General features: G+C 43.9%; 1 protein-coding gene and 3 long non-coding RNA genes across 4 annotated transcripts; 2 read left to right on the forward strand and 2 right to left on the reverse strand.

Moving 5' to 3' along the window:
- Nucleotides 1-7,459: 7,459 nt before the first annotated feature.
- On the reverse strand, nt 7,460-8,011 carry LOC106812073 (uncharacterized protein FLJ40521-like). Its single transcript, XM_014815842.1, has one exon. The coding sequence runs from the start codon at nt 8,009-8,011 to the stop codon at nt 7,460-7,462; it is 552 nt and encodes a 183-aa protein (XP_014671328.1).
- Nucleotides 8,012-13,904: 5,893 nt separating this feature from the next.
- Nucleotides 13,905-27,733, forward strand: LOC106812082. The gene is made up of 3 exons (XR_001394285.1): nt 13,905-13,989; nt 19,963-19,969; nt 27,723-27,733. It is a non-coding gene; the product is annotated as an uncharacterized LOC106812082 (long non-coding RNA).
- On the reverse strand, nt 24,373-26,535 carry LOC106812081. The gene is made up of 3 exons (XR_001394284.1): nt 26,451-26,535; nt 25,351-25,477; nt 24,373-24,453 (listed from the first exon to the last, which is right to left on the reverse strand). It is a non-coding gene; the product is annotated as an uncharacterized LOC106812081 (long non-coding RNA).
- On the forward strand, nt 25,508-26,294 carry LOC106812083. The gene is made up of 2 exons (XR_001394286.1): nt 25,508-25,635; nt 26,010-26,294. It is a non-coding gene; the product is annotated as an uncharacterized LOC106812083 (long non-coding RNA).
- Nucleotides 27,734-27,781: the final 48 nt, after the last annotated feature.

Below are 27,781 nucleotides of genomic sequence, written 5' to 3' on the forward strand. Positions count from 1 at the left end.
AGAAGAAGAAGAAGAAGAAGAAGAAGAAGAAGAAGAAGAAGAAGAAGAAGAAGAAGAAGAAGAAGAAGAAGAAGAAGAAGAAGAAGAAGAAGACGAAGATGTCGCGCCGTCCGACACCTTCGTCGTTGTGTCGCATGACGCGGTGGTGTGAACTCGGCTAACCTCTCCCGTGACAGGGCATCGCGCCGCCGCCGGAGCTTGCGCGGCGCTCGTCATCCGGAGCGGGAGTGCATCACGCGTGAGTGAGAGCGAGTGGGCGCGCGCGCGCGGGCATGACGCGACGCCACCACGGCCGCCGCACGACGGCTCGCAGGACGGCGGCCGCCGGCAGCAGCAGCCTCGCTGCGCAGCAGCTGAGAGCCAGCATCGACGGCGCCGCCGGCGTCACCGCTGACGATGAGCGCCAGCAGGAGGCGGGGGCGGCGCCCGACTGGCAGCACCACGTGTCACGACTCGCCCTGCTGCTGCTCGTACCGCACGAGGTAAGCGAGGCGTCGCGCAAGCGCCGCTTTTCCTTGTTTCGTCTCGGCATGCTAGTGTAGTGGCGTGGCGGGGGCGGGGCGGAGGAAGGAGTAAGGAGACAGCAAGCGGGGATTGCTAAGGGAAGGACAGGGTGGTGCATTTGTAAATTGTGGCGCGGTGTTACGATTGAGTGGTACCGTTGCGCACCGTGCGCGGTTGGGTGGGGTGGGGTAGGATTTGGAATATCGTTGGTTAATAGTGAAATTTGCTGGAGTGGGCAGTGTTTAGTGGAGTGGTAGGAATGGTGCATGGCTAGAGTTTAGAGGGGTGGGACGTTCTGGTGTGAATGTAGTCATCTAGGATCGCAGAGGTGATGCATAACCAGTGGACGAGTTTTCGAGTGAATAGTGTTGTGTTGGGTGGCAGGCGTGACAGATGAGTTACTGGGTTGGCCACTAGGAAAGCGCAGGGAATGCTTGCTCACTTCAGAATATCAGGAAAGAGTCATGCAGTGTACAATATTTGAGGTAAATCAAGCTCGCTTGTGAAAGCCCGCGAGTGTATTTTTTTTTTATCCTTCTACGTGTTTGGAAATCTAGTGTGGTATCTGTACGTCAATCAAGTGCTTAAAAGTCGAACCAAAACTTTTGAAAACAAACGATTTTTTCGCTTAAACCTTTCACGTACGCGTTCCAGACGACAAACTAGTCCACTTTTACGTAATATTAATACCAATTCTACATTAAAATCAAGAGCCCATCTACTATTGGCTAACCTACCTAGTCGGGGCTTCTGCATGTGCATGGATGTAGGTCGAGGCGTCAAGCAGGTGAGCTACTATGTGAGTCACGCAGGTGTTGTCGTCAGTGTCAGCCGCTGCGACACGGTGACGTCATAATGAACGTTGATCGTCAACCAAAACTAACACAGCAGCAGCGTATCAACCTAGCTGCTATACTAGGTGTGCTGAGCGCGCTGCTCGCGTGCGGCAAGGATGCTGAGTGCTGGCTTGTGTCAACACAGTTTCACGTATACACGCGCGTACACGCACGTACACACACGCACGCACGCGCGCACACACACACACACACACACACACACACACAACACACACACACACACACACACACACACACACACACACACACACACACACACACACACACACACACACTACACACCACACAAAATGTCTTCCCTTGCAACTGCTGTACATCATTCGCGTTAACTAGTTTGTTCTATCGATTGTTTAGGAATATTGGTACGTTCCACTACTTGCCACGCATCCTTGCTGTCAATAGCCTGAAGAGAGACATTGTCTCGAAAGCTCGGTCTATGAAGAAATAATATATATTTCAAGTATTTCTTCATAGACCGAGCTTTCGAGACAATGTCTCTTCTTCAGGCTATTGACAGCAAGGATGCGTGGCAAGTAGTGGAACGTACTAATATTCCTAAACAATCTCTCTATATATATATATATATGTGTATGTGTATATATGAATATATGTATATATATATTATATATATATATATATATATATCACTGTCGGCTGCTCGTTGTAAATCGGTTAAATTGCAAACGTCAGCCGGAAGATACTTTGTCGGGAAGGATCGGTGTGGGTTAGCTACTGCGTACCCTGTGTACCAGGGGATTCTCGCATATGCTCATTCGCATTTCAACGCAGTGCGCAGCACGCATTCGTTGGAAACACGAAAGCATATATAGCCGTGCGTAATACAATTTCGTGGAAGGCGGTGGTGAGGTGAGGGGAGGGGGTGAGGGAGTTGGTAGAGGAGGGAAGGAGCGAGGCTCGCTTTATAACGGCGGCTAACTTGATCGATACGGTGTTAGGAAAAATGTCTGGGGCATTCGTATACAGCAGTATACGTTGTGTGTGCGTGCACGTGTACGTGTTATACACGTGCTTCACATGTTAGAGAACACGTTTATCGCACGCGATCAGTTAGTCACTCGTCCACGAGTAATGCAGGAAAAACGCTAGAAGGGAAACGCTTTTGTAATCGTTTCTAATAATCCGATTTTTAATCGGAATTGCTTCTTCATCGATTCAGAATTTTATTTCGCTGCATTGCTCTCGGCTTTTGAGACCCACTGTCATTCAGCCTCCCACGCTGCTTTAACGGAGTTACTTGTGACCTTGGTTCTATTCACGATCCCCTAGGCGAGCCGATGTGAAGGCGTCGAATAAACGCTATATACCCGAGGCATCTACACTGGTTCGTAATGGAGTAGTTAGTCGTGTGAACACGCGTGTAAGCAGGACGAACGGCAAACGCTGCTAACATTTACTCTAATTTAACGTAATTGTTTTCTCGTAGGATTTCGTGCCATACTTCACCGACATGTTTGTGTGTATACTCTCGCTTGCTGAAAATCCAACATGAAAAGAACGAAAAGACGAGTTTTTGATGGAGGCCAATTCGACTGTATGTATACAGAAACACACAAAATCAATATTAATACCAGGTTACCAGGTTAGATATACAAATTTAAACCAATAATCGTTCTGCAGCAAGAAGCGGAAGATCGACTCTCGCCTAAGAATTTGGCGACGACGTTCGAATAACGTTAATTGCGTTAACATGCTCTCGTTACACGGTAAGTGAAGAAGAGCGCAACCATGAAGCAAATGTGATCGCTCTTGTACGGTTGGGGGCGCGGTATTGTGGCGCCCCCATGCAGCCCGCAGGAAACCTTGTTCCCGTAGATTGTACGAGCAGTTGTGATATCGTCCCCCGTTGAGCCTGCGCGCTTTGATGCTCGTAAAGAGGCTAGAATTTATATCAATGGCAAGACAAATATCGTTGTAATCTTGTAGTTTGCAAATATTGAGCGGCTGCAGTTGCACGCCCAGACGCTTTTCTGTAACAGATGGGTTTATTGTAACGGATACGTTTCTGTTACGGACGGTGTATATGGTACCAGAAACTTTACTGTAGGATATGCTGTCATGTAACCGATGATTTAGTGTGACAGCAGCGTAGGTGCGGTTGATGCTCAGCTCTCCATTGGCCATCTTCTTCTTGTGGCTAAAGCATTCTTCGGACAGACTTTTTTTTGTCTGCTCTGGAAGACCATTTCCTGTTGGTGGTTCCTTCCTGTAGTAGTTTCATTTCTGGTATTTTGTTTCCCGCGATTGATGTTTTTACCGTGGTAGTTTCCTTAATTCCTCCGGCATTCTATTTGCTGTGATTAATTTGTTTCTGCAGTAGCGATTCCATCCTGTAGTAGGATGCATCCTGTAGCTGATTCCTTTCTTTGGTAGGATGCATCCTGTAGCTGATTCCTTTCTTTGGTAGGATGCATCCTGTAGCTGATTCCTTTCTTTGGTAGGATGCATCCTGTAGCTGATGATGCTGCTGATCCCTTCTGTGGTAGCGATGCATCCTGGTAGCCTCTGATCTCTTGATCTGCGCAGGATTTATCCTGTAAGCAGATCCGCTTCCTGCTGGTAGCGCTAGGATGGCATCCTGTAGCTCTGATCCCTTAGCTGTGGCAGGCATGCATCCTGTCGCTGATCCCTTGCTGTGGCCCAAGAGTGCGATTCTGTAAGCCTGATCCCTTCCTGTGGTTAGGATGCATCCCTGTAGCTTGATCCTCTCTGTGGACATGGATGCATCCTGTTAGCTGATCCTTCCTGTGGTTAGGATGCCCATCCTGGTACGTGAATCTCCTTCCTGTGCGTAGGATTGCATAGCTGATAGACTGATCCCTTTGCTGTGGCAGGATGCAGTCCTGTAGCTGAATCATTCTGTCCCTGCTGGCTAGGATGCCATTCCTGTTAGCTGATCCCTTCCTTGTGGTAGGATCGCATCCTGATAGCTTATCCCTTCCTGTTGGTAGGTGCATCCTGTACTGATCCCTGCCCTGCCCGGCTAAGTGCGCTTCCGTAGTTAGACGCCTTCCGTGGTAGTCATTCGTTCCTGTGAGTCTTCTTTCTGCAAATGCCAGCAAACACCCTGCCCATGGCCTTATGTGGAAGCGCCCTTTTCCTTTCGTATTGCGGCTGCTCTTCTAATTCACGTGCGGATTACTATAGGCCAAGGCGGACTTCATTGTATCGGGTGAAGCTATTGCTAATCAGTCGCGTGTGAGATCTCGGGCGGTATCGTGTTGGCAGTTGCCGCTAGCGAATCGAGTGCTAATTCACGGTATATGGGCCGATCGATGCTGCTTTACTCGCGAACGAATCAAAATGATGAGCTCATCAATCGCAGGCCCGTTCTGTAGGCATATCTACCGGAATACAGGTTGAGTCCGTCGTGCAATTATTTCCACCAGTTTCACAGCCTAACCATATAACGCCGCTGCTTTCGCTACTGGTGTACATGACGATACTAGATGTAAAATATGTATGTGTAAGATGTACTGTCATATCGAGAATGTGTGATCTCGCGAAGTAGCGCCCTATGGGCTCTGTTGCCGCCTGCCTATTGAGCCACACTTCACCATCGTGGAAGTAAGGGCAAATGTTGGTCTTTCTGCTAACACGACCTCTCTTCGTTCCTACACGTATGTCACTGCAGCTATGCCGGGTGGCGACATCTTTTTCCCCCACATGGAGAGCTTCCCGGACCACAGCCAATTCAGCGCACTCCATGTCACCGACTCCTCGAAGCAACAATGTAAAATGGAATTACCCACTACGTCGCCCTAACCCGAACCCTAACACAAACTATACTCCAACCCAACATACTCTTATATATACCAAACCATATATTACAAAACCACTATCTAATGGCTTGGGTCCGGTAGTAAGCGTACATGAAGTATATAGCGAGCGTACATAGTACTAGTGCTACTAGCGAAGCACACAGCTATACTAGCTAGATATATAGCGAGCGAGCGTAATATAGCTGAGTACTATAGCGAGCGCTACGATAGCTATATAGCGAGCGAGTGATATAGCTGAGTAGTATTACTAGCGGGAGTCGTACCATAGTTATAGCGAGGGATATATAGCTAGTACTTATAGTATAGCGAGCGATTACAATACGTATATAGCGAGCGAGTATAATAGCTTAGTGCCTGCTGCAATCATCGAACTGAAACCTGCGCGTTTTACAAGGGACGGCCGTCCTGAGGTAAGCGAAACCACAACGCCAAACCCGGAGCGGCCCACCCGCAGCCGCGATCACGCTATGTGAGAAATGACCGAAGACCCCAGGCAGACCTGTCAGTGGGGCTCTCACAGGACGGCGTATACGAGTGTACACTGAGTATATAAGCGAAGCGAGGTAATATAGCTAGTGTCATAAGCGAGGAGTATATAGCTAGTATATAGTAAGCGTACATAGTACTAGGTATATAAGCGAGCGATTTATATAGGTCGTATATAGCGAGCGTAATAGTATATAGCGAGGGAGTATAGTCAGTTAGTAGTATTACACGAGCCGATGATACGTATAGCTTAGTATAATAGCGAGGCTGTACATAGACTATAGCGGACGCCGAGGATATATAGTAGTAGTATAGCGACGTGTAAATCAGTATCATGTGAGTGAGCGAGATAGTATAGCTAGTGTATTAACGAGCGTACAATAGCTATATAGCGAGCGAGTATATAGCCTAGTATATAGTGAGCGTAACAGTAGGTATACTAGCAGAGGGAGTATATAGCTAGTATATAGCCGAGCGGTAACATAGTATAACTAGCGAGGCGACGCTATATGAGCTTAAGTATTACTAACGGAGCGAGTACTATAGTAGTACTATAGCGAGCGTCTAACTAGACTATAGCGAGGGAAGATATAGGAGCTAGTATATACGAGCTAGTAGTAAGCTAGTTAATAGCGAGTGTGACATAGTATATAGCCGAGCGGAGTATATAGCTCAGTATCATTACACGAGCGAGAACTATAGCTAGATATATAGCGAGGCGTAGCATAGTAGTATAGCCGACGGAGTAATATAGACTAGTAGCTTATAACGAAGTAGTATACTAGCGTAGTGTATTATAGCGAGCTGTACATAGTAGTATATCGAGCTAGCCTATAAGCTAGTATTAGCGAGCTGTACACTAGATATATAGCGAGCTAGTAGTATAGCAGTACTTATAGCGAGTGTACATAGTATAATAGCGAGGGAGTATATAGCTAGTATATAACAAGCGAGTACTATAGCTAGTTTATTGTAGCGGAGCGGTACATAGTGCATATTAGTGAGCTCAGTATATCAAGCGAGTGTACATAGTATATAGCGGAGCATAGTAGTTAGCAGTATAGTAGCGAGTTGTACATAGTATATAGCGAGCGAGTTTCATAGCTAGTAAATGATTAGCGAGCATACATAGTACAATAGGCGAGTACCATAGTATATAGCGAGTGAGTACTTATGCTAGCTAAGTATAGCGAGCGACATAGTACTATAGCGAGCGATACATGAGTAATATTAGCGAGCAGATACATGGTCGTATAGCCGGGCGCACATAGCTCATACGCGAGCCGAGTACTATAACTAGTTACGTCTGGCTATAGCGAGCAATACATTCAGTAATATAGCGAGTGACTATATTGAGGTAGTATATAGGCGGAGCCGTACATGTTAGATATATAGCGAGTGATTATAGCAAGCGTAACATACGTACTTCATAGCGAGTGAGTGTGATAGCAAGCCGCTAGACATGGAGTATTATAGCGAAGCGAGTAATATAAGCTACGTATATAGCGAGCGTACCACAGACGAGTATATAGCGAGTGCGTTACCATATAATATGTAGCGAGACATACATGGTCTATAGCCGGCGCACATAGTCAATACAGCGAGCGGGGGGGGGACGTTAGTATACTAAGCTAGTAGTAGCGAGCGATACATAGTAAGGTTAACGTAGCGAAAGCGACCGTAGGTAGCTTAGTATTATCANCCTGTAGCTGATTCCTTTCTTTGGTAGGATGCATCCTGTAGCTGATGATGCTGCTGATCCCTTCCTGTGGTAGGATGCATCCTGTAGCTGATCTCTTGATCTGGCAGGATTTATCCTGTAGCTGATCCCTTCCTGTGGTAGCTAGGATGCATCCTGTAGCTGATCCCTTGCTGTGGCAGGATGCATCCTGTAGCTGATCCCTTGCTGTGGCAAGATGCATTCTGTAGCTGATCCCTTCCTGTGGTAGGATGCATCCTGTAGCTGATCCCTTGCTGTGGCAGGATGCATCCTGTAGCTGATCCCTTCCTGTGGTAGGATGCATCCTGTAGCTGATCTCTTCCTGTGGTAGGATGCATGCTGTAGCTGATCCCTTGCTGTGGCAGGATGCATCCTGTAGCTGATCTCTTCCTGTGGTAGGATGCATCCTGTAGCTGATCCCTTCCTGTGGTAGGATGCATCCTGTAGCTTATCCCTTCCTGTGGTAGGATGCATCCTGTAGCTGATCCCTTCCTGTGGTAGGATGCATCCTGTAGCTGACCCCTTCCTGTGATAGGATGCATCCTGTAGCTGATCCCTTTCTGTGGTAGGATGCATCCTGTAGCTGATCCCTTCCTGTGGTAGGATGCATCCTGTAGCTTATTCCTTCCTGTGGTAGGATGCATCCTGTAGCTGATCCCTGCCTGCGGCTAATGCGCTTCCGTAGTAGACGCCTTCCTGTGGTAGTATTCTTCCTGTGAGTCTTCTTTCTGCAAATGCAGCAACACCTGCATGCCTGTGGAAGGCTCTTTCCTTCGTATTGCGGCTGCTTTCTATTCACGTGGATTATATAGCAAAGGCGGCTTAATTGTATCGGTAGCTAGCTATCAGTCGCTGTGAGTCTCGGCGGTCGTGTTGGCAGTTGCGCTAGCGAATCGATGCTAATTCACGGTATATGGGCGATCGATGGTGCTTTACTCGCGAACGAATCAATGAGAGCTCATCAATCGAGGCGTTCTGTGGATATCTACCGAAAAGGTAGTCCGTCGTGCAATTATCCACCAGTTTCACAAGCTAACCATATAACGCCGTGCTATTCGCTACTGTGTAATGAGTATAAGATGTAAAATATGTATGTGTAAGATGTACTGTCTATGAGTATGTGTGATCTGCGAAGTAGGCCCTATGTCTCTGCGCCTGCCTATGAGCACACTTCACCATCGTGGAAGTAAGGCAATGTTGTCTCTCTGCTAACTTGACTCTCTTCGTTCTACAGTATTCCTGCAGCTATGCGGGTGGCGAAATTTTTTTCCCCACGAGTGTTCCGGGCCACAGCCAATCAGAGCACTCCATTCACTCGACTTCCTCAGCAACAATGTAAAATGAATACCCACTATCCTTACCCGAAAAACTATAATCCAACCATATATATATATACAAACCATATATTACAAAACACTATCTATGGTGGGTCCGGTAGTAAGCGTACATAGTATATAGCGAGCGTACATAGTACTAGTGTATAGCGAGCAAGTATATAGCTAGTATATAGCGAGCGAGTATATAGCTAGTATATAGCGAGCGTACATAGTATATAGCGAGCGAGTATATAGCTAGTATTATATATAGCGAGCGTACATAGTATATAGCGAGCGAGTATATAGCTAGTAGTATATAGCGAGTGTACATAGTATATAGCGAGCGAGTATATAGCTAGTATTATATATAGCGAGCGTACATAGTATATAGCAAGCGTACATAGTATATAGCTAGCGTACATAGTATATAGCAAGCGAGTATATAGCTAGAATATAGCGAGCGAGTATATAGCTAGTATATAGCGAGCGAGTTTATAGCTAGTATATAGCGAGCGTACATAGTATATAGCGAGCGAGTATATAGCTAGTATATAGCGAGTGTACATAGTATATAGCGAGCGAGTATATAGCTAGTATATAGCGAGCGAGTTTATAGCTAGTATATAGTAAGCGTACATAGTATATAGCGAGCGTACATAGTACTAGTATATAGCGAGCGAGTATATAGCTAGTATATAGCGAGCGTACACAGTATATAGCGGGCGAGTATATAGTTGACTCTCTCGAGCAGTGTAATAATGATTCTCTTACTATCATGTTACCCGTGATCGTCTAGGGTTCTGCGCATATTATTAAGATCATGACCGCTGTACACAATCTTACAAGAGGCACCTCACACTGATTACGTAGTTTAAGCACATGCATGCTTTACTGTTATCGATAACGTATACATCAGAGAGGATTGTGGCCTCCTTAACCGGAGGCTGAACATTATACAGAATAGGTACGCCGTCATAACAACATAAACTTACATTATCAGTGGCCGTTTGCTCGAACTAGCCGATGAACAACAGTACTAATTATAAGTCTAACGTATCGTCTCAATCACAAATACGGCAGAGAGGCGGTCAAGCCCGCAGGGCTGCGTGAACAAAGGCTATATACGCCGTGCTATAACTATTGTTTTTAGGTTATGGGCACGGGTGGCGTGGGTAGCCTCTCTCATTGCGGCACGACGTACGGGGTCAGTCTGCGTGCCACGCTGCCAAAGGCTTGCCCTGTAGCGGACTACCGTTGGTTATTCACGCCCAATTAATACAATTTCTGCTTCTTTAAAGATCGTTACGCGGTCTGGCCCGGGCCCCGCGCCCGGTTTATCTCCTCTCTTTATTTCTGTATTACAACTTCCCTTAGCATATGACTAGTTGGGAAGCCGTACTATTGGCGGCGAACAAACTCTGTTAACGTTGGGATGCTGCTTTTAATACGTATATTTTTTAACTTTTTTTTGTAAACCAGCGGAAAGACTAAATATCTGTGCATCTAAAACTTTACTCTTCTCTATTATCTCATTCTTCCTTGTTTTGCCTTCTTTATGGCTATGCATACTATTTCCAATTTTTAATTTGTTTTATTAAAACACCTCACCTACTTTACTTAACTAAACTAAAGATAAATTCTTTAACTAACAATGGATTTTTATTTTTAACTTATCCTTCTATTAAACATGTATTTTCTGTTATATAATATGAAAATCCACGAAGTCGCCGTCTCCCCCTCGTGGTCGTTGGTGTGGGGTCGTGTCGTCGCTGGGTGGTCGTAAGTCTCCGTGGTTCGTCGTCAGGATAGCTCGTGTGCAACTGGCGGTGCTCCATGGCTTTCGGGTCAGTTGTAAAGTCCTCCGTCTCGTCGTCGTTGTCCCTGCTGGCGTCGCGGTCGTCGTTGTGGTTGTCGTCGTGGCGGTCCGCACGACCGTGCGGGAGGGTAAAACTGACTCGCCAGAATCGGCTCGTGCGTCGGGTCTCCTTGTGAGCTCGGCACCTGGTTGGTGGCAGAGCTTACGTACTGTCGATATGACGTGGTTCGCTCGATGTCGGCTATTGTCCCACCGATATCTGTCTTTCTTTGCACCCTACCATCATCAATTGCTGGTATAGTGACTGCAGGTCTCAACAAAGGATAGTGTTAACGTAACATAGTAATACAACGGTGATTAGTGGCAACTTGACTAAGGCGTGCTTAAGCAACAATAAACAATGCATTTAAAAGTATGTGAGTTAAGTGCGTCGTACAAATTTGTGCTAAACATGGTGAAACATACCGTGTAATAGTGAATACATATAGTCCAGTTACGGTGAATCATACAGTGTACTACATGGTGCTGGGATACAAACCATGTGTTTGTTATACCTAAGTGAACACAATACAGCGCACGTACACATTGTTCTTATACATTACGGTGTATTCTGTCTGCAGACTTCTTCTTAGCGATACTCTAGTTTCCTCGTCATTTTATCGTATTATCGGCCTCGCAATAAGCAACCTCGAGTTTACTCTATCATCATCAATCATTTCATCATCAATCGTGGCGGAAGGAAAATAGGGGTTCGCGGGGTTGGAGATGGGCTGTAAACCCGCTTGAAAGGTGGGCTTACAATGTTGTTGGGTGACATAGGATAATGACACTGAAAGACAACATTGTCGTATACGCTCGCTCAGACCCACATCGAAGTTGAGCCCACTCCCCCTTGCTCTGCGCATACACCCTTGATAAAGAACGCAAGGAGTTATTAGAGCTTTGTTTGGCTTGAACTATCTATCAACTGGTCTATATTTAGCAGTGACGCCGTTAATGAAACAAGTTATCCCCTTAGTTGTGGGTGGATACCGTTCATCTGGCCTCGGGCTCGTCACTGTGTGCCATCGTCATGGCTCTCCTTAATGTGTCGGCATGGTTGTCAATAATGCCCCAGGATCGCGATTCCTGTTGGCATCATTGTGTGTGCCTCTGTCGCTGCTTCCTGCCTACTCGCACAGTCCTTGATCAGAGGTGTCCGAGTGGAGGCCCGGACGTAATGATTACTGCAATCGGCATTGCGCTGGTACTAACCTTGCTACGGTACGAGCATCGCTATCACATAGTTACTTTCAGATGAAGCCTGTTTGTCGCTGGTGGCATGGCTTCATCCCCTGAATCCGAATCGTCACTGGATGTGGAAGCTCCGCTCACCGTTAGATAGGCATAGCTTTGCTGCCGCAGTGGTTTGCTTCCTGTAGCCTTTGCCGTTGCACTCCCTAGTGTGGCTTCGCTGCTTGGCTTCAGTAATGGATTCAGTTATGGCNTTTGTGGCTTCATCTCATCATCTTATCATATCATATCATCTTCTCATTCTATTATCATATCATGTTATCATATCATCATAAACATTTGTGGCTTCATCTTATCATTTTATCATATCATATCATCTTCCCATTCTATCATCCTATCATGTTATCATATCATCATCATAGCATTTGTGGCTTCATCTTATCATTTTATCATATCATATCATCTTCTCATTCTATTATCATATCATGTTATCATATCATCATCATAGCATTTGTGGCTTCATCTTATCATTTTATCAGTATATCATAGCCTCTTGTCATTATCATATCATATCATTATCATTATCATTATCGTATCATTATAATCTTATCATCTTATCATCTTATCATCATATCATCTTATTATCATATCATATTATCATCATATCATCTTATTATCATATCATCTTATCATCTTATCTTCATATCATCATATCATCTTATTATCATATCATCATATCATCATATCATCTTATCATCATCTCATCATATCATTATCATCTCATTATCATTATCATTATCACCATGCGAGGTAACATGGGGTCGCAGGGTCACACGCAATCTGGCTAGCCTTGCTGCACTGCGCGCGAGCTCGTTAATTAAACGATGCATTGTCCATTCCAACCGCTTCCATTGAGCTGTCACAGACTGGTTCTGCTTGTGCGCTGACCGACCACACAATAGGGTGGAAATTTGCAGCTTGCATAATGGCGTGAGATGGCCTCGAAATGGCGGCCGCGGAATGGTACGTTTGGCGTGTTGACCAAAGACGGGTGCGGAATTGGTGCGTGACCAGCGTGGCAGAGATGGTGACAGTGGTGGTGGTGGGCCTAGCGGCTTAGGTTGAGGGTTGAACAAAGGAATAACGGTACGCATATATTCCGGGTAGGGCCCAGGTGGTACGACGTATAGACAATGCTCTTTGTTCCCGAGCATTAGTTGGTTGGGGCCAATGTTAGCGTGCGTAATACGTAGGCAGTGGCGTGGTGAGTAACATAAATAAAGGCTTGATACCCACGATATCATATAGCATACGGCATACGCTCGGCCAAAATATGCATGAGCAATCGCATGAGAAAACACAGAAATATGCAGACACTATACCTCCGTAGCTATTTATAAGAACGACGATGTACTTACAACATGATGCGACGATAGTAGTGAACAAGCTGTCGATCTGCTGAGACTGTACAGGTCGGGTACGTTCCTTGAGTGTGTCGATGGATATCTCAAGACAAAGTCACATGGGTTAGCACTGACATATAACAGATAAAACAATTCTGAACAGTTACGAAGTTCATTTAGTAACATACGCGCTGAGCACCTAGTACCATTGTAATGCGTACAACGATGGTGGTAGTGATATAAGTGACTTCGAATCGTGCGCTCTCGTCACTGCAGCTCGTCGACTCACAATCTCAAAGAAAACACATTTTTAATACATAAAATACAGCACATAATTCATGCTACAACGATATATCGATACGCAGTGGTCACGTGCACCAATGTAATAATGATTCTCTTACTATCATGTTAGCCGTGATCGTCTAGGGTTCTGCGCATATTATTAAGATATACCGCTGTACACATCTTACAAAGCACTCAACACTGATGTACGTAGTTTAAGCACAAGCATCTTTACTGGTTATGATAACGTATACATAGAAGGTGTGCCCCTGTACGGAGCTGAAACATATACAGATAGGTACGCGTCATACAACATAAACTTACATATCAGGCGTTTGCTCGAACTAGCCGTGAACGCAACAGTACTACTATACGTCTACGTATCGTCTGAATCGCAAATAGCAGAGAGCGGTCAGCACGCCGGGCTGCGTGAACAAAGGCTATATACGCCGTGCTAATCTATTGTTTTAGGTTATGGGCACGGTGCGTGGGTAGCTCTCTCATTGGCGGCCACGTACGGGGTCAGCTGCGTGTCCACGCCAAAGGCTTGCCCTGTACGCGGACTACCGTTGGTTAGAGAGGAGATAACGGTAACGATAAAGAAGGCAGAAATAGTATAATGGCGTAATATTTCTGTATTACAGCAGTATGCCGGTGCGTACGGCTGCGTCTTGGCGTTGCTCCATTCCAACTGAGTTTTGGCAGTCGATGTGGCCATTATCTGTGCCCACATCGTGCTGATTCAACGTATAAGTGTGCGTAGCTGAGCTGATTCAATGCTTGAGGATTGTTAGATGCGAGGATCAAGCATATAATGGTTTTTTTTCCCGTGCATTGACTCACAATAGCAAGATGGCAGCTTACAGCATCAAACATAAACATTGCTGTTAGGACTGCCATCTATTGGCATTTGCTGATCAAACCTGAAATGAAGCTAACTGGAGTGCAACGATTGGTGATTTTAGGCGCATTTGTTGCCATATGCCGTCAGGCCTTGATGCCTACGGTGGCCCAGAGGGACAAAACACAGCCAGCAGTTCCATCTGCCACTTCTGCTCTAGGTGCCATTAATGCACTCCTGAGGCGGGGACGGATTGCTCAGCTTTCCAGCCGGCGGTACATTATCCACCGTTCGGTATGGCTGGCTGTATTGCTCATCTTGCTGGCTGGAGACGTGGCACACAACCCTGGACCTGTGGCAGTCTACCCAGGACCTCCCCCATCTACACCACCTCATCACCTCTTTGATGGACCAAAAAAAGGCATCACCATGGTCCACTGGAACGTCCAGTCGTTGTATGGGAAAATGTCAGAGCTTCGAGTGTAGTTCTTTGACCATCCCGTGCATCTGGTCGGTGTGACTGAGACCCACCTCAACCACACGATTTTAGAACATGAGATTGACCTTCCAGGATACCGTTCTTACCGTAGAGACCGGAACATGGGTGGAGGTGGAGTCCTTCTCTACATCGTGGACAACATTCCTTGTCTTCGACGTAAAGATCTTGAATCAGCACATGTCGAATCAATCTGGATGGAGATCCGGCGCCCTCACGTCAGCCCTTTCCTGCTGTGTGTGGCATACCGCCCTCCCAGTTCCCTTGTAGGCTGGATTGCTGATTTTGAGCAGCAGGTTGAAAGAGCTTTTCTGGAGCAGATGGAAACCATCCTGATGGGTGACTTCAATTTTGATTTCCTGAAGTCGGACCATGAGGACCCCAATTGGTGGCAGTCTATGACAGCGTTTGGTCTCCACCAGCTCATCACCTGGCCGACTCGCGTGACTGATGTGAGTTCCACATGTCTTGATCATGTCTACGTCAATCATCCTGAATTATACTCTGCAACTCGCCTTCAATCAGGCCTGAGTGACCATGACCCGGTCATGGTTAATCGGTTGCTTGGCCATGTGAACAAACCGTCCACCCACATAAAAATTCAATACCGTAGATTCAAGAACATGGACTCAGATGCATTCATACGCGACTTGGCTTGTGCGCCCTGGGACCTGGTTGACATGTTCGACGACGACCCTGAAGATGCTCTTCGGACTTGGTGTTTGCTTCTACAATCTGTTATCGACGAACATGCCCCTCTGGTGGAGAAGAGGGTCAAGAAGCATCGCCAGGAGCCCTGGATGTCTGAGGACATCCTGCAGACAATCCAGCAGCGTGACATGATGAAGAAGGAAGGACGATGGCCTGATTACCGCCAAATCAGAAACCAAGTTAAATTGTTGATCCTGGAGGCGAAGAAAGATCACTACAGAAATCTGATTTAGGCGGGCCACCGTACTACAGCTGAGATTTGGAGGTATCTCAAGGATCTATGTCCATCGAAACCACCGCACCAGTTTCTTCCACCAAGTTCCGCCGACTCAAAGGAGACAGCTGACGACCTGAACCTGTTTTTTTGCGTCAGTGGCGGACCGCCTACAGGAGAGAGACCTAAATACTGCGCAACCTAACCTTGTCAGCCTGAGCGACTTTGTCAAGCAAAAAGTCGGTGCTGACACTTATTTTAGTATTCCGGCCATACCTACTTATTTTGTAAGTCAGTATATCACCGACCTTGACACTTGTAAGGCCGTTGGATTAGATGGAATAGATGCGCGTTTTCTTAAACTCGGATCACGTGTCTTAGCTCCCTCATTGGCAAAAGTGTTAAATATATGCATGTATTTCAAAAAATACTTTCCCGTCCGAGTGGAAAGTTGCTAAAGTATATGCCTTATTCAAAACTGGGTCGACTTCTGACATGAACAATTTTAGGCCTATATCTGTCTTACCTATCCTGAGCAAGCTCATTGAAAGACATGTGCATGATTGTTTATACTCATTTTTCAACAGCACAATCTCTTATCCAAGTAAAATTAGTATCAATCTGGTTTTAGGAAAGGCTTCTCCTGTGAGTCTGCTCTCATCAACCTCACTGACATTTTTTACAAATGCATCGACTATATGCTGAACATCGACTGCATGCTGCATGCATGCATCGACTGCATGCTGAATATCGACTGCATGCTGAACATATTTTATCTGGAGTTAATTGTCCTACTTGATTCTCGTAAAGCCTTTGATCCCGTTGATCACTCTCTTACTTAAAAAGCTGAAAATTTATAGATGTGATGATGCAGCAATGAAATTTTTCGAGTTTTTTATCTAACAGATACTCCAAAGTATTTCTTAATGGGTCATTATCAGCTGAAGTGCCCATATCCGTTGGTGTCCCGCAAGGTTCTATTTTGGGGCCCCTATTTTTTATTATGTTTATAAATGACATGCCCCTGCACATTAACAATGCCAGTATTCATATGTATGCTGACGACTCCATGCACCGTTGTTGTTACTGGCAAATCTTTACCTAACCTGGAACAGCGTCTAAATAACAATATGGAGGAAGTTCGTGAGTGCATGGTGTTCTAAAAACAAAATGGTCATCAATCCATCGAACACCAAAACCATGCTGGTCACTTCCAGGCAGAAGCGTTCTACGCTCCCATCCGCGGTACTCCATACTGTCTATGATGGCTCTGTTCTTCCCACCACGTCGAGTGAGAAAATTTTAGGTATCCATGTTGATGATAATCTCACGTTTGAAGAACACATAATGAACGTGTGTGCCAAGATCTCAAAAAAGCTGGCACTGTTTTGGCGGATCAGGAAATTTCTCGACCATGATTCCTGCCTGAAGTTTTACTTTGGCTTTGTTTTGCCTGATATTGATTATGATATTGTTGTGTGGGGAAATGCCGCGAAGAGTTATATTGACAAGTTTTTAACCTGCAGAAACGTTTTGTGCGGTTGATTCTTAACATTCGTAGACCTTCAGACGCCCGCATTGAATAAATCTTTTTGCAGCTAGGTTTTATGACTGTTCGCCAACGTTTTTATTACCATCGATCTCTTTTAACATACAAATTTTTTTACTTTTAAACATGAAGTGAGCTCCAGACGGACGCGTAGTGTGTGTGCATATGAAGCGCGTTTGCATATCCGCCCCGTGCACGCACTGAAATGCTACGAAAATCTTTTCGGTGTGCGGCGGCATCTGAATGGAATAATTTTCCTCCTGACGTTCGAGATGCCCCCACCATTTCTTCTTTTAAAGTCCGTCTAAAGAAAATCTTGCCTTATCAATAGGGCCCATTGTGCTCTACTTACCCCGTACAATTTTAGTCAAAGTATTTCAACTCTTATTGTGTATTTATTTAATATTTAACCATTTTGTTGCTGTGAGACGGCCATGTGGAAGATAGGTCCGCGCCAATTTATTGTGTCTGTACCTAACATGTTTTACCATCGTTAAATAAAGTTTTTACTTACTTACTTACTAGCTAGTATATAGCGAGCGAGTATGTAGCTAGTATATAGCGAGCGCACATAGTATATATATAGCGAGCGAGCATATAGCTAGTATATAGCGAGCGTACATAGTATATAACGAGCGAGTATATAGCTAGTATATAGTGAGCGCACATAGTATATAGCGAGCTAGTATATAGCGAGCTAGTATATAGCTAGTATATAGCGAGCGTACATAGTATATAGCGAGCGAGTATATAGCTAGTATATAACGAGCGAGTATATAGCTAGTATATAGCGAGCGTACATAGTATATAGCGAGCGAGTATATAGCTAGTATATAGCGAGTGAGTATGTGGCTAGTATATAGCGAGCGAGTATATAGCGAGTATATAGCTAGTATATAGCGAGCGTACATAGTATATAGCGAGCGAGTATATAGCTAGTATATAGCGAGCAAGTATATAGCTAGTATATAGCGAGCGTACATAGTATATAGCGAGCGTACACAGTACTAGTATATAGCGAGCGTACATAGTATATATAGCGGGCGTACATAGTAGGCGCTTGCGCTTGCGCTGGAGCGCTGCTCATGATCAGAAAGAGTGCTCGTGCGCCGAGATGTTAATTTCACTCTACTCGTGAGTCTCGCGAGTCTTGTCCCTCAGCGTATAAATATGGGGGGCAGGCCTAATAAGAGACCAATATCCGCGCGTTCCCAGCGCCCAAGGATGCGTCGGCTCGGCGCCTAATTCATTCAATCAGTGCTAACATAGTATCGATATAAGGAGAGTTTGACCCGCGATATACATAGCAGATTCACTATCCGTGCCAGGGTAGCGGCTCGAAAAGCATCGACCGTGACATCGAGCTGGGTTAACATATGGGTGCTTCTGAGCTATTGAGTAATATTTTTGTGACAACATCTTTCAAAATAAAAAAATGTATTCTGTACTGTATAGGCCCTGATTATAGATGATGTATTAAAATTTTAGAAAAGCTTCGTTAGAAAATAGTTTTGAGTACATTATATATAACAAGTGCCGCAGCAGCGGCAGGCGCTCATCTGGTGTCTGGTTTCTGCTGATAATTCATTTGTGCATAGCAAGACGTCCTATAAACATACGTTCAGTTTTCTGAACCCAAAAAAACAACACTTTCAAAGCTAGTGGTAATAAATTCTGATAGATCGTGGGCGCGCTTATCAAGGCATCGTGCGGTCAGACAAAGCATTGCAGCAATGGCAGCTGTCAGTGTGAGCGACGGATTGCACAAAAGCAAGGGCGAATAATTACCGGATATTATACTATACGCATAACGTGCGTTCTATGGTGTCAGGTAATAAGGTAGCCATAAACCCCTTGGCCGAGGGCACATGCTGGGCTCGGTTAAAAAATAGTAATGTTGATAGCAACCAGAGGCGAGGCAGCTCGTGCAAGTTACAATTTAGCAGCAATACGATAGCAATATCTCTAAACTAATTGAGCTAACAAGGTAGGCAGATGATTAGTGGAGCGAAGTAAGCTCAAGAACATACACACCTTGCGTGCTATATTGGCAGTCTTCGACGTAGGCGGTGGACGTGGTCCGAGACCGACCAAAATCTCTCTCGGTCCAGTAAATTTTAAGCAAGTTCAATGGACGTCGTCCACCCTGTGTTTTGCAGCCACTTAGTTACATATTTAAATAATTTATCAAAGTATTTATGAGACTCTAACTACTTACTGTATACATATACTGAGAAAAAACCGCATCTAAGCATTATCAAACGAACACGGCTTCGTGTTTTGCTTTTCATCTAATCCATTATAACTCGAAGATAAACGAAACGGTTGTAAACATCACGGAGCATTGCCGGAAGTCGGCTTTCACAATGTTTATAACGACAGTTGTATCGCTATACCAACAGCAGTCCTTTAACATCAATATCATCCGCTCATCATTTATTTATCACCGACGAAAGCTTGGAACGTATCGTTGACTCTGGTATTCTAACCGTTACACACTGAACCGTAAAGCACACACATCGACCGTCGTTAACTCACAAAGCGCTACTGCCTGCGTTGACTGCTTTGCACGCGAACCCACCCAAAACCAAAACCAAACAAACCAAAACCGTCCGGCCTATACATACGAGCATACAATGATGAATATGACTGTTTACTGGTATTCAATTGCTACAGCAGATCGAGACTGGTGATGAAGATGCAGCTGACAATGAAAATTAAAAAGCTGATTAAGGTTTTTAGTGAAGTTTTATTGGCAACATGTATGTTTTCTTGAAATAAACTGAAAATACCTCAAATTGACAAAAATGCAAACAAAGTGACTGACTGATTATGATGTTGGCAATACTATTAAAGTTTTAATAGTCCTGCTTTAAAAAATTGAGTGTTGTTCCTTTTTGACTAAACATGCTAAATGTGTTATTCAAGTTATCCATGCAATATGTTCAAGAACTGATATTTTGTTAGATGAAAAAAAAATCAGCCTATGGATTTCATGAAGTCTAGATTTCAAATTTTCCGGGGGCCATGCCCCGAACGCGCCCTAGTTTTGCCTCGTGACCTGCGGCATCGGATGCAAATCAACACTCCGAGCACATCGGCAAGCCAAGGTCGTGATTTTCACTCGCCTGCCTTTTTCAAAACACAAGGACTGATACACTTTTTAAACTTTGTTTCATCGCTAACCAAACGTCATAGGTATTCTTACTGTCATCATAGCAGTGTGTAGAAGCAAGAAGGTATATGATGAATATTTGATAGGTATTCCTACTGTTATCATTGCAGTGTGTAGAAGGCATGTGATGTATATTTGATAGGTATATTGCTGTTATCATAGCAGGTGGTAAGAAGGTATTATTCTAGGTAAAATACAAATGATATTACTGTTTTGTTCTTTATTGTCACAATGTCAAAATAATTATTGGTCCAGTAACAATTTCAGTCCGGTCCAGTAAATTTTGCTGGCTTGGTGGACCGAAGGTCCAGTGTTTAAAAATTTCATTCGTGAAGACTGTATTGGTGCCAAAATTTGATGAGAAAATTAAGTCTGGGAAATCCGCAGACTTACTCCTGGGTAATTATTTGAGTGCTAGTGACTGTTTCCAACTATTCATAATGTACACTACACGAACTTATATTATAAGTCATGTCAATTATCTCATAATAAGCGTTGTTCAAGTAAGTAGTTATGTGTGGAATTTCACTGTAAAATGGGAGCTTTCCACACCCACAGGTACTCGACAACGCAGTTGAGAACAAATCCATGTTTACCCCTCCTCTTGAGGGTCAAAAAGTTATCGACACTTACTCTTCACATGTCAGCGGAAAGTACATTTTATGTCCTTTCAATAAAGCCATAAAAATGCTAGGTCACCGCTGAAACAAAAAAGTTTTTCAAGCGCTCCGTCAGACCATGTCCTCGAAAAATGTCTAAAAATCTGCCCTGTGCCCCATTGACCTTTGACGCAGTGGCTCCAATTTGGCACAGTGATGGGCTTTTCCTACCATGATGCTATACACCGGACTAATCACGAGCCTAGGTCAAACCGTTTAGATTTGTGCCGCAATTCTGGCATTTCTCCCTATACCTTAAAGTTAAGGAGGGAATGTTCCCCTTTCTTTACACTCTTGATCTTTGACCTTTGACCCCAGCTTCGACATCCCAACTCGTTTTGACGATCCCGCCCCAACGTCCCGAATATCGTGACCGTACGTCAAGCGGTTAAGATTTGTGTGCCCAACTGTTGACGGAACGGACGGACGGAGGACGGACGCGGACGGAGCGGACGCCGGCCGGCGCGACGGAACGAGCTATGCGATTCTACAAGCTGCATCTGACTACGTCAGATGAGCTAAAAATTCAGATTTTGTATGAGATACTTTGAAAGTTACGGACGTTACTCAACAAGGTTTTGAAATAAAAATACAAGGGCTAAATTGAGGATGGATGTGAATTTACAATAAGTTAGATGCGTGCTGTGTGCCTATAATGATCATTTCTCAGAAATTATCATCTTGAACAGAATAATCATTAAATTGTCAGTGTTACGGAGCGTTACTAAATTTGTTGAATTCACAATTTTTATACACTAAGTATTGTAGACTTCTAAAACTGTGAAAGCATTGCAAGCATTGTATTACAATGTGAGCTACACTTTGTTTACTTTTAACATTGGAAGGTATGCCACAATTTTCGACAATATAGTAATCCGGACGTTACCATTGACAAATTGACGTGGAACGGACGTTAATTCTTGTGTAACGTCCGAATATAAACTTCAAATTAAGTTATTTACAATCAAACAAGGACACATTTGATGGCAGATATTGAAGAAACCTCCTTGTGAACACGATTATAATTATACATACAAAGAGGGAAAGTATTTGCTACATAATTTGTGTTGCAATCCTGATCGGACGTGACTTTGACTTTGACATAGCCCATGAACAAATGTGTGATCAAATGTATAGTAACGTCCGAGCGTATTTAATGTCAATATCTGACCATTCTCCACTTGATGATCGATATTTATATGTTTAAAGTCTGCATGCACAATACATGGATATTGACATGATATCATTTTCCATGCACAATGTATTTAAAGATTTTGTTGAAAAAAATAACGTCCGAGGCGTAGGGCTATAGTACCAGTACGGCAGTTGCAGTACGTACGTACGTACGTATGTCGTATTACGAGAGGCCGAGACCCTCTAATAACTTTAAGATGAGATGAATAAACACATTTACACAAAGAATTGCAATTATAGTGATATTATATGTTTATAGTAATGGTAAAATGTGTGTTTTTCATAGGAATATACATCAGAAAAAACTTACTACCGATCATGAACCAAAAAAGCTGGCGTTTGTTCTCTTGTTGACTCCCTAAGGGGAGAGTGACGTCACTACCGTGCGCCCCACCAATATCGCGTAGCCATCTCGGCTCCCGCGAGTTTCATCGGCAAATGAATTTGGAATGAAAATGAAAATGATTTGAAATGAAAATAAAAATGAAAATGAATTTTGAAATGAAAATGAAAATGAAAATAAAAATGATTTGAAATGAAATAAAATGAATTTGAATGGAAGTGAAATGAAAATGAATTTAAAATGAAAATGAAAATGAATTTGAAATGAAAATGAATTTGAAATGAAAATGAAAATGAATTTGGAATGAAAATGAAAATGAAAATGAATTTGGAATGAAAATGAATTTGAAATGAAAATGAATTTGAATAGAAATGAATTTGGAATAAAAATATCCGTAGCCATCTCGCCCACCATAGTATGGGGTTGCAATGTGTGATTCCGGAGGTAAGCACTAACTGTCACTAGGCAGTACAGACTCCAGGCCGAGGCCGTGTACAGTTAGTGTACGTGAGAGAGTGAGAGAGAGAGAGAGAGAGAGAGAGAGAGAGAGAGACAGACAGAAATGGAAAGAGAGAAAGAACGAGCGAGAGGATTTAGAATTGTGTTAATAATTCATAATTAGAGTATTGATCCTCGGCTTAACCCACACGTAGCACCTAAATTACGAGCTGCCTTAGAGGTGGTTGACGTCACTGATTCCCTGACGTTCGTCGCAGGGACTTTGGCTATCGATCCTGCGCCCGCACGCACGGTGATAACAGCTCCCGCCAAGTGTCGTGCGTTAATCCGAGCCTAGATGAAAGTTAGTCCGGGCTGATTTACGTTCTATCGAGCAGTACAGTTTGATATTATTGGTCAATTGAGGAAAATGTTTTTGTCCTGTCGCTTTCACAAAATGATAGAATGAGTTCATCATATATCGCTAAACCCTGATCGAGATCTAATCAAGAGCTAATAATACCTAGAGTGTACAACGGGAAAACGGGAAAATAGTGCTATTATCAGACAACAATTATTCTACTTTGCCTGCAAGTCTAGAATAATTTTATGGTATTGCATTAAGCAGTAATTCTTTGCTCTCTAAAACAGACCAACGCTTGTCAATACGATACTTCTAGGCTGAGATATTGGCTCCTAAACCTCCCCCCACATGCCTCACACGGCCTCGCATCCAGCTTATTCAGCAACCTAAACGCCTCTAAGCATTTTGGTATCACGCCTGGAAATCATTATCCATAGACGGTAATAATTACGAAAAAATTCCCATAAATCGCACAGGTTTTTCTACAAATAATAATTCCATCCTCTGAATATACGTCGCAAGTGACAATATATATGTTATTAACAAAAAAATTCTTCCATAATTTCTCTTGTAAACAAAACTTTTGCAGCGCACACGAGAAATAGCCTACTTACAACTGGAATTCGCACAAAAAGTAGGCTTTCTTTGGAAATTTATGGGCCGGCCCAGAAACGCACCTCGGACGAGCCGTTTACTTGTCGGATTCAGAATAGATTCTAGTTTGAAATTAACAATTGCAAACAATTATAATCTTTTCTAATAAGAAATAAAAATTCTAGCGTATGCAGACACTAACAAAGGAACTCATTCTCTAACCTATCCCAGCGGTGATTGGTCGGATTTGCCACCGTGATACCTTAAAGCAGATGAAATTTTTCGCTAAAAATTTTTCGCTTGCATATATGCTAACCTAAACACTTTTGTGAAGTCCCAGTAAAAAAAAAAAGTTTGCCGTGCATGCGAGTTACCATATATAGATGAATTCGTGTCACTGCGTCCGCTGTTATTCAGAGACCGGCCGGCTAAAACCTCGAATTTCGTCGACTTTCAAACTGCAATGCAAAGAAAATAGAAGTAGATATCAAATATCTGTTTCAATCACAACGGTGTAGTAGACACCTCACAATTAGAATTTAACAGTTTGAACTTTGACCCCTTGACCTCTGAATTTTAAGAATAAATGTCCTTACCCCATGTTTTCCTATATTTTCAATAGTTAATTGCTCATACTAAAAAGAACGTGGGGTCAGTCTGTCTCTATCAGCAGGTGGCAGCTCTATAGTAACATTCCATAGTAAACAGGCAATTAGCAGTTGTGGCATTTCTTATCAGAGAAAAAGTGTTGACCCCAAGTTGAGCTACTGGAATCCACAACCTGTGTGTTTCGTACAGGGCCTAGCTTTCCGGCACATATACAAGTATAAATGACGTAGAACTGATTTTTTTTCACTGAAAACCTGCGGTAAAGAGCAGCTCTGCTGATACTAATTCACACTGATCCCCCCCCCCCAGCAGCATTTTGGCTATGCCGGAAATTGCTGAATACAGATCGAGCAGGCAAACCAATCGCAAAATCGCTTGAAAAACAAGTAACATCTGCTCGTCGAAGGTCACGCAGTGCATGCAAGGGTCACTGCCAAGGTCGACGCAGCTCCGAAGCAGCTGGGGACAAGTGCTCTAGAAACATCTGTTTAAGAGCACTTTAGACTCGCTGCCACGCATACGAATGCAAGCAGCAGCGAGGCGATCGACGCCGACAACCATTTGAGCGGCGGTTGGATTTTCTCTAACTTCTCTGTCCTCTTCACAAGGAGACTGCATAAGTCGCCGACCTGGGTGCAAAGGGATGGCAGTGCCAAACCTGAGATACAACCGGCTGTAGAATCAAAGATAGGTCGCTTAGCTACGAAACCAGTCTGTCAAAGACTGCGCCGCCTGCCTAGTCTTACCTGTGGTGGTGCCGATCTCACGTGAGAAAACAAGGCTGCAGCATGCCCCCATGTACAGGGGAAGAAGTACGAGTTCGCTGTGTCCGCACGCACCTCCAGCAACCAGCCAGTCAGTCTGTAGAAGTACCTAGTAGCATAGGAGCAGAGTGGCTATATGCCCGTCAGCCAGCATATATCCGACGGCTGCCAGGCACGGTCTTCAATTTCCTAAATGCCCGGCAGTTTTTAATTTTCAGCGTTATTTCAAGTAAACAAGGGTTAGGGTTAGGGTTAAGGTTAAGGGGGGTTAGGGTTAAGGTTAGGGGGGGTTAGGGTTAGGAACTGCCGAGCATTTAGGAAATCAAAGACCGTGCCCGGCTGCCGGGCATATATAGCCACAAACCGTCGCAACAAGTTGTTCGCGCCTACATCTGCATGCATTCTCGTCACACACCGATCTGTACTATTAGTTAATCGGTAATCTCACTTAGAGTTAGAATGTAAGTTTTAGAACACACTGACAGAGTAGTGCGAGCAAGTGCCACTAGACCGCATTGTTGGCAGCCGCGCAAGCTCTAGAACTATAGCTTTTGGGGGGGGGGGGGGGGGGGTCAATGCTTTTCGTGTGGGGGGGGGTAGTTGTTTTTGGTAGCTTTTCGGGGGGTTCGGGGGGGGGGGAGAGCTATGGGCAGTCGTCTCAGTACCCATGCAGATACATACAGTAGCATGCCAACAGTGGTTTTATGCCATTTTTTCTGTACTTTTTTTTGCAAACAAAATGCATGCTATTAATTATAACAAGACTAAATTGTCCGAAATTTTGCAGCCAAAAAAAATCAGGTTCCATATGCTTTGTTTTCGATCGACACGAAAATAAGTTGGAAAATATTCGCATTTAATTACAATACACTTAAGGTATCACGCCTGGAAATCATTATCCATAGACGATAATACTTACGAAAAAATTCCCATAAATCAGCACAAGGTTTTTCTACAAATATAATTCATGCTCTGAATATACGTCGCAAGTGAACATATATATGTTATTAACAAAAAATTTTCCATCAAATTTCTCTTGTAAACAAAACTTTTGCAGCGCACACCGAGAATAGCCTACTTACAACTGGAATTCGCCAAACAAGTAGGCTTTCTTTGGAAATTTATGGGCGCGCCAGAAACGCACCTCGGCGAGCCGTTTTACATTGTGCGATTCAGAATAGATTACTAGTTTCTGAATTAACAATTGCAACACATTATAATCTTTTCTAATAAGAAATAAAAATTCTATGGCGTATGCAGACACTCCAAAAGACTCATATCTCTACACCTATCCCAGCGGTGATTGGTCGGTTGGCCATCGTGATACGTTTTGGCTATCGTTTTCCGTCGGCGCTTGAGCGGGCTGATAATTGATGTCACATGCCCATATTTGGTACTCGTTACTAGCTGCGTTTGAGGACTTAATTAAAAAAATATTGCGGCCTCCATCATGACGGGCATTAGCCTTGTGCTTAGGAAAGATTGGGAGATAAGGGCATAGCGATGCCCCAAAAGTCACTCCACCCTGCACCTGCACCCGAAATAACATTCATAAAATTATGGGCGGAAAAAACCGAAACTCTCACGAAGCAAACGTTAGAGGCGTTTTAGGTTGCTGAATAGGCGTGATGCCAGGCCGTGTGAGGCATGTGGGGGGTGAGGTTTAGGAGCCAATATCTCAGCCTAGGAGTATCGTATTGACAAGCGGTTGTCTTGTTTTAGAGAGGCAAAGAGAATTCTGCTTAACTGGGAATACATACAATTATTCTACGGACTGCGCAGGCAAAGTAGAATAATCATGTCGTGAAATAGCACTATTTTTCCCGTTTTTCCGTTGTACACTCTAGGTATTATTAGCTCTTGATCTAATGTCCTTCGCTGATAATATTGATAATACCCTGCATTTTGTTTTTTGTATTCAGTATTTTGCGCCTCACTTGGGAACACTTGGGGAAATAATAAAATGTACATTTCAAAATCAGAAGCCTATCAATAATTTGATGTTTTATTTTAAATGCGCTTGCAGTCCTTGCTTGCAACCACGCGAAGTTATTGCTCGTTTAATTGCGCGCTCATCTCTCATGCCCAGGCCATAGAGGTCCGCTGTCAGAAACATCGTAATGCCAATTTTAATGCTAAGGCAATGCTTACGACTGATGCTAATGTCACGAGAATAGCGCTGACAGAAACAGCAATTTGCGATGCGCAGTTACGAGAAAACTTACGATAACAGGGGCCTGTGGTCAGAAACTAAATTAGTCTTGCCACTATGATTCGTTAACCGTTGACAGAAATATCGTAAAGTTACGAGAATGAAAAACCATTTTGTAACTTTAAAACCAAAATTAAAAGAGCGCAATTACACATGGAAGTGCTTTTATAGTGATATTATATTCATATTTTTATCTTGATT

The sequence above is a fragment of the Priapulus caudatus genome, unplaced genomic scaffold (assembly GCF_000485595.1).
Source record: "Priapulus caudatus unplaced genomic scaffold, Priapulus_caudatus-5.0.1 Scaffold606, whole genome shotgun sequence".
Lineage (NCBI taxonomy): Eukaryota > Metazoa > Priapulida > Priapulimorpha > Priapulimorphida > Priapulidae > Priapulus > Priapulus caudatus.

Excerpts from the sequence above, each read along its gene's own strand:
- LOC106812073 (XM_014815842.1), bottom strand. The coding sequence starts at position 8,011 with ATGCATCCTACCACAGGAAGGAATAAGCTACAGGATGCATCCTACCAC.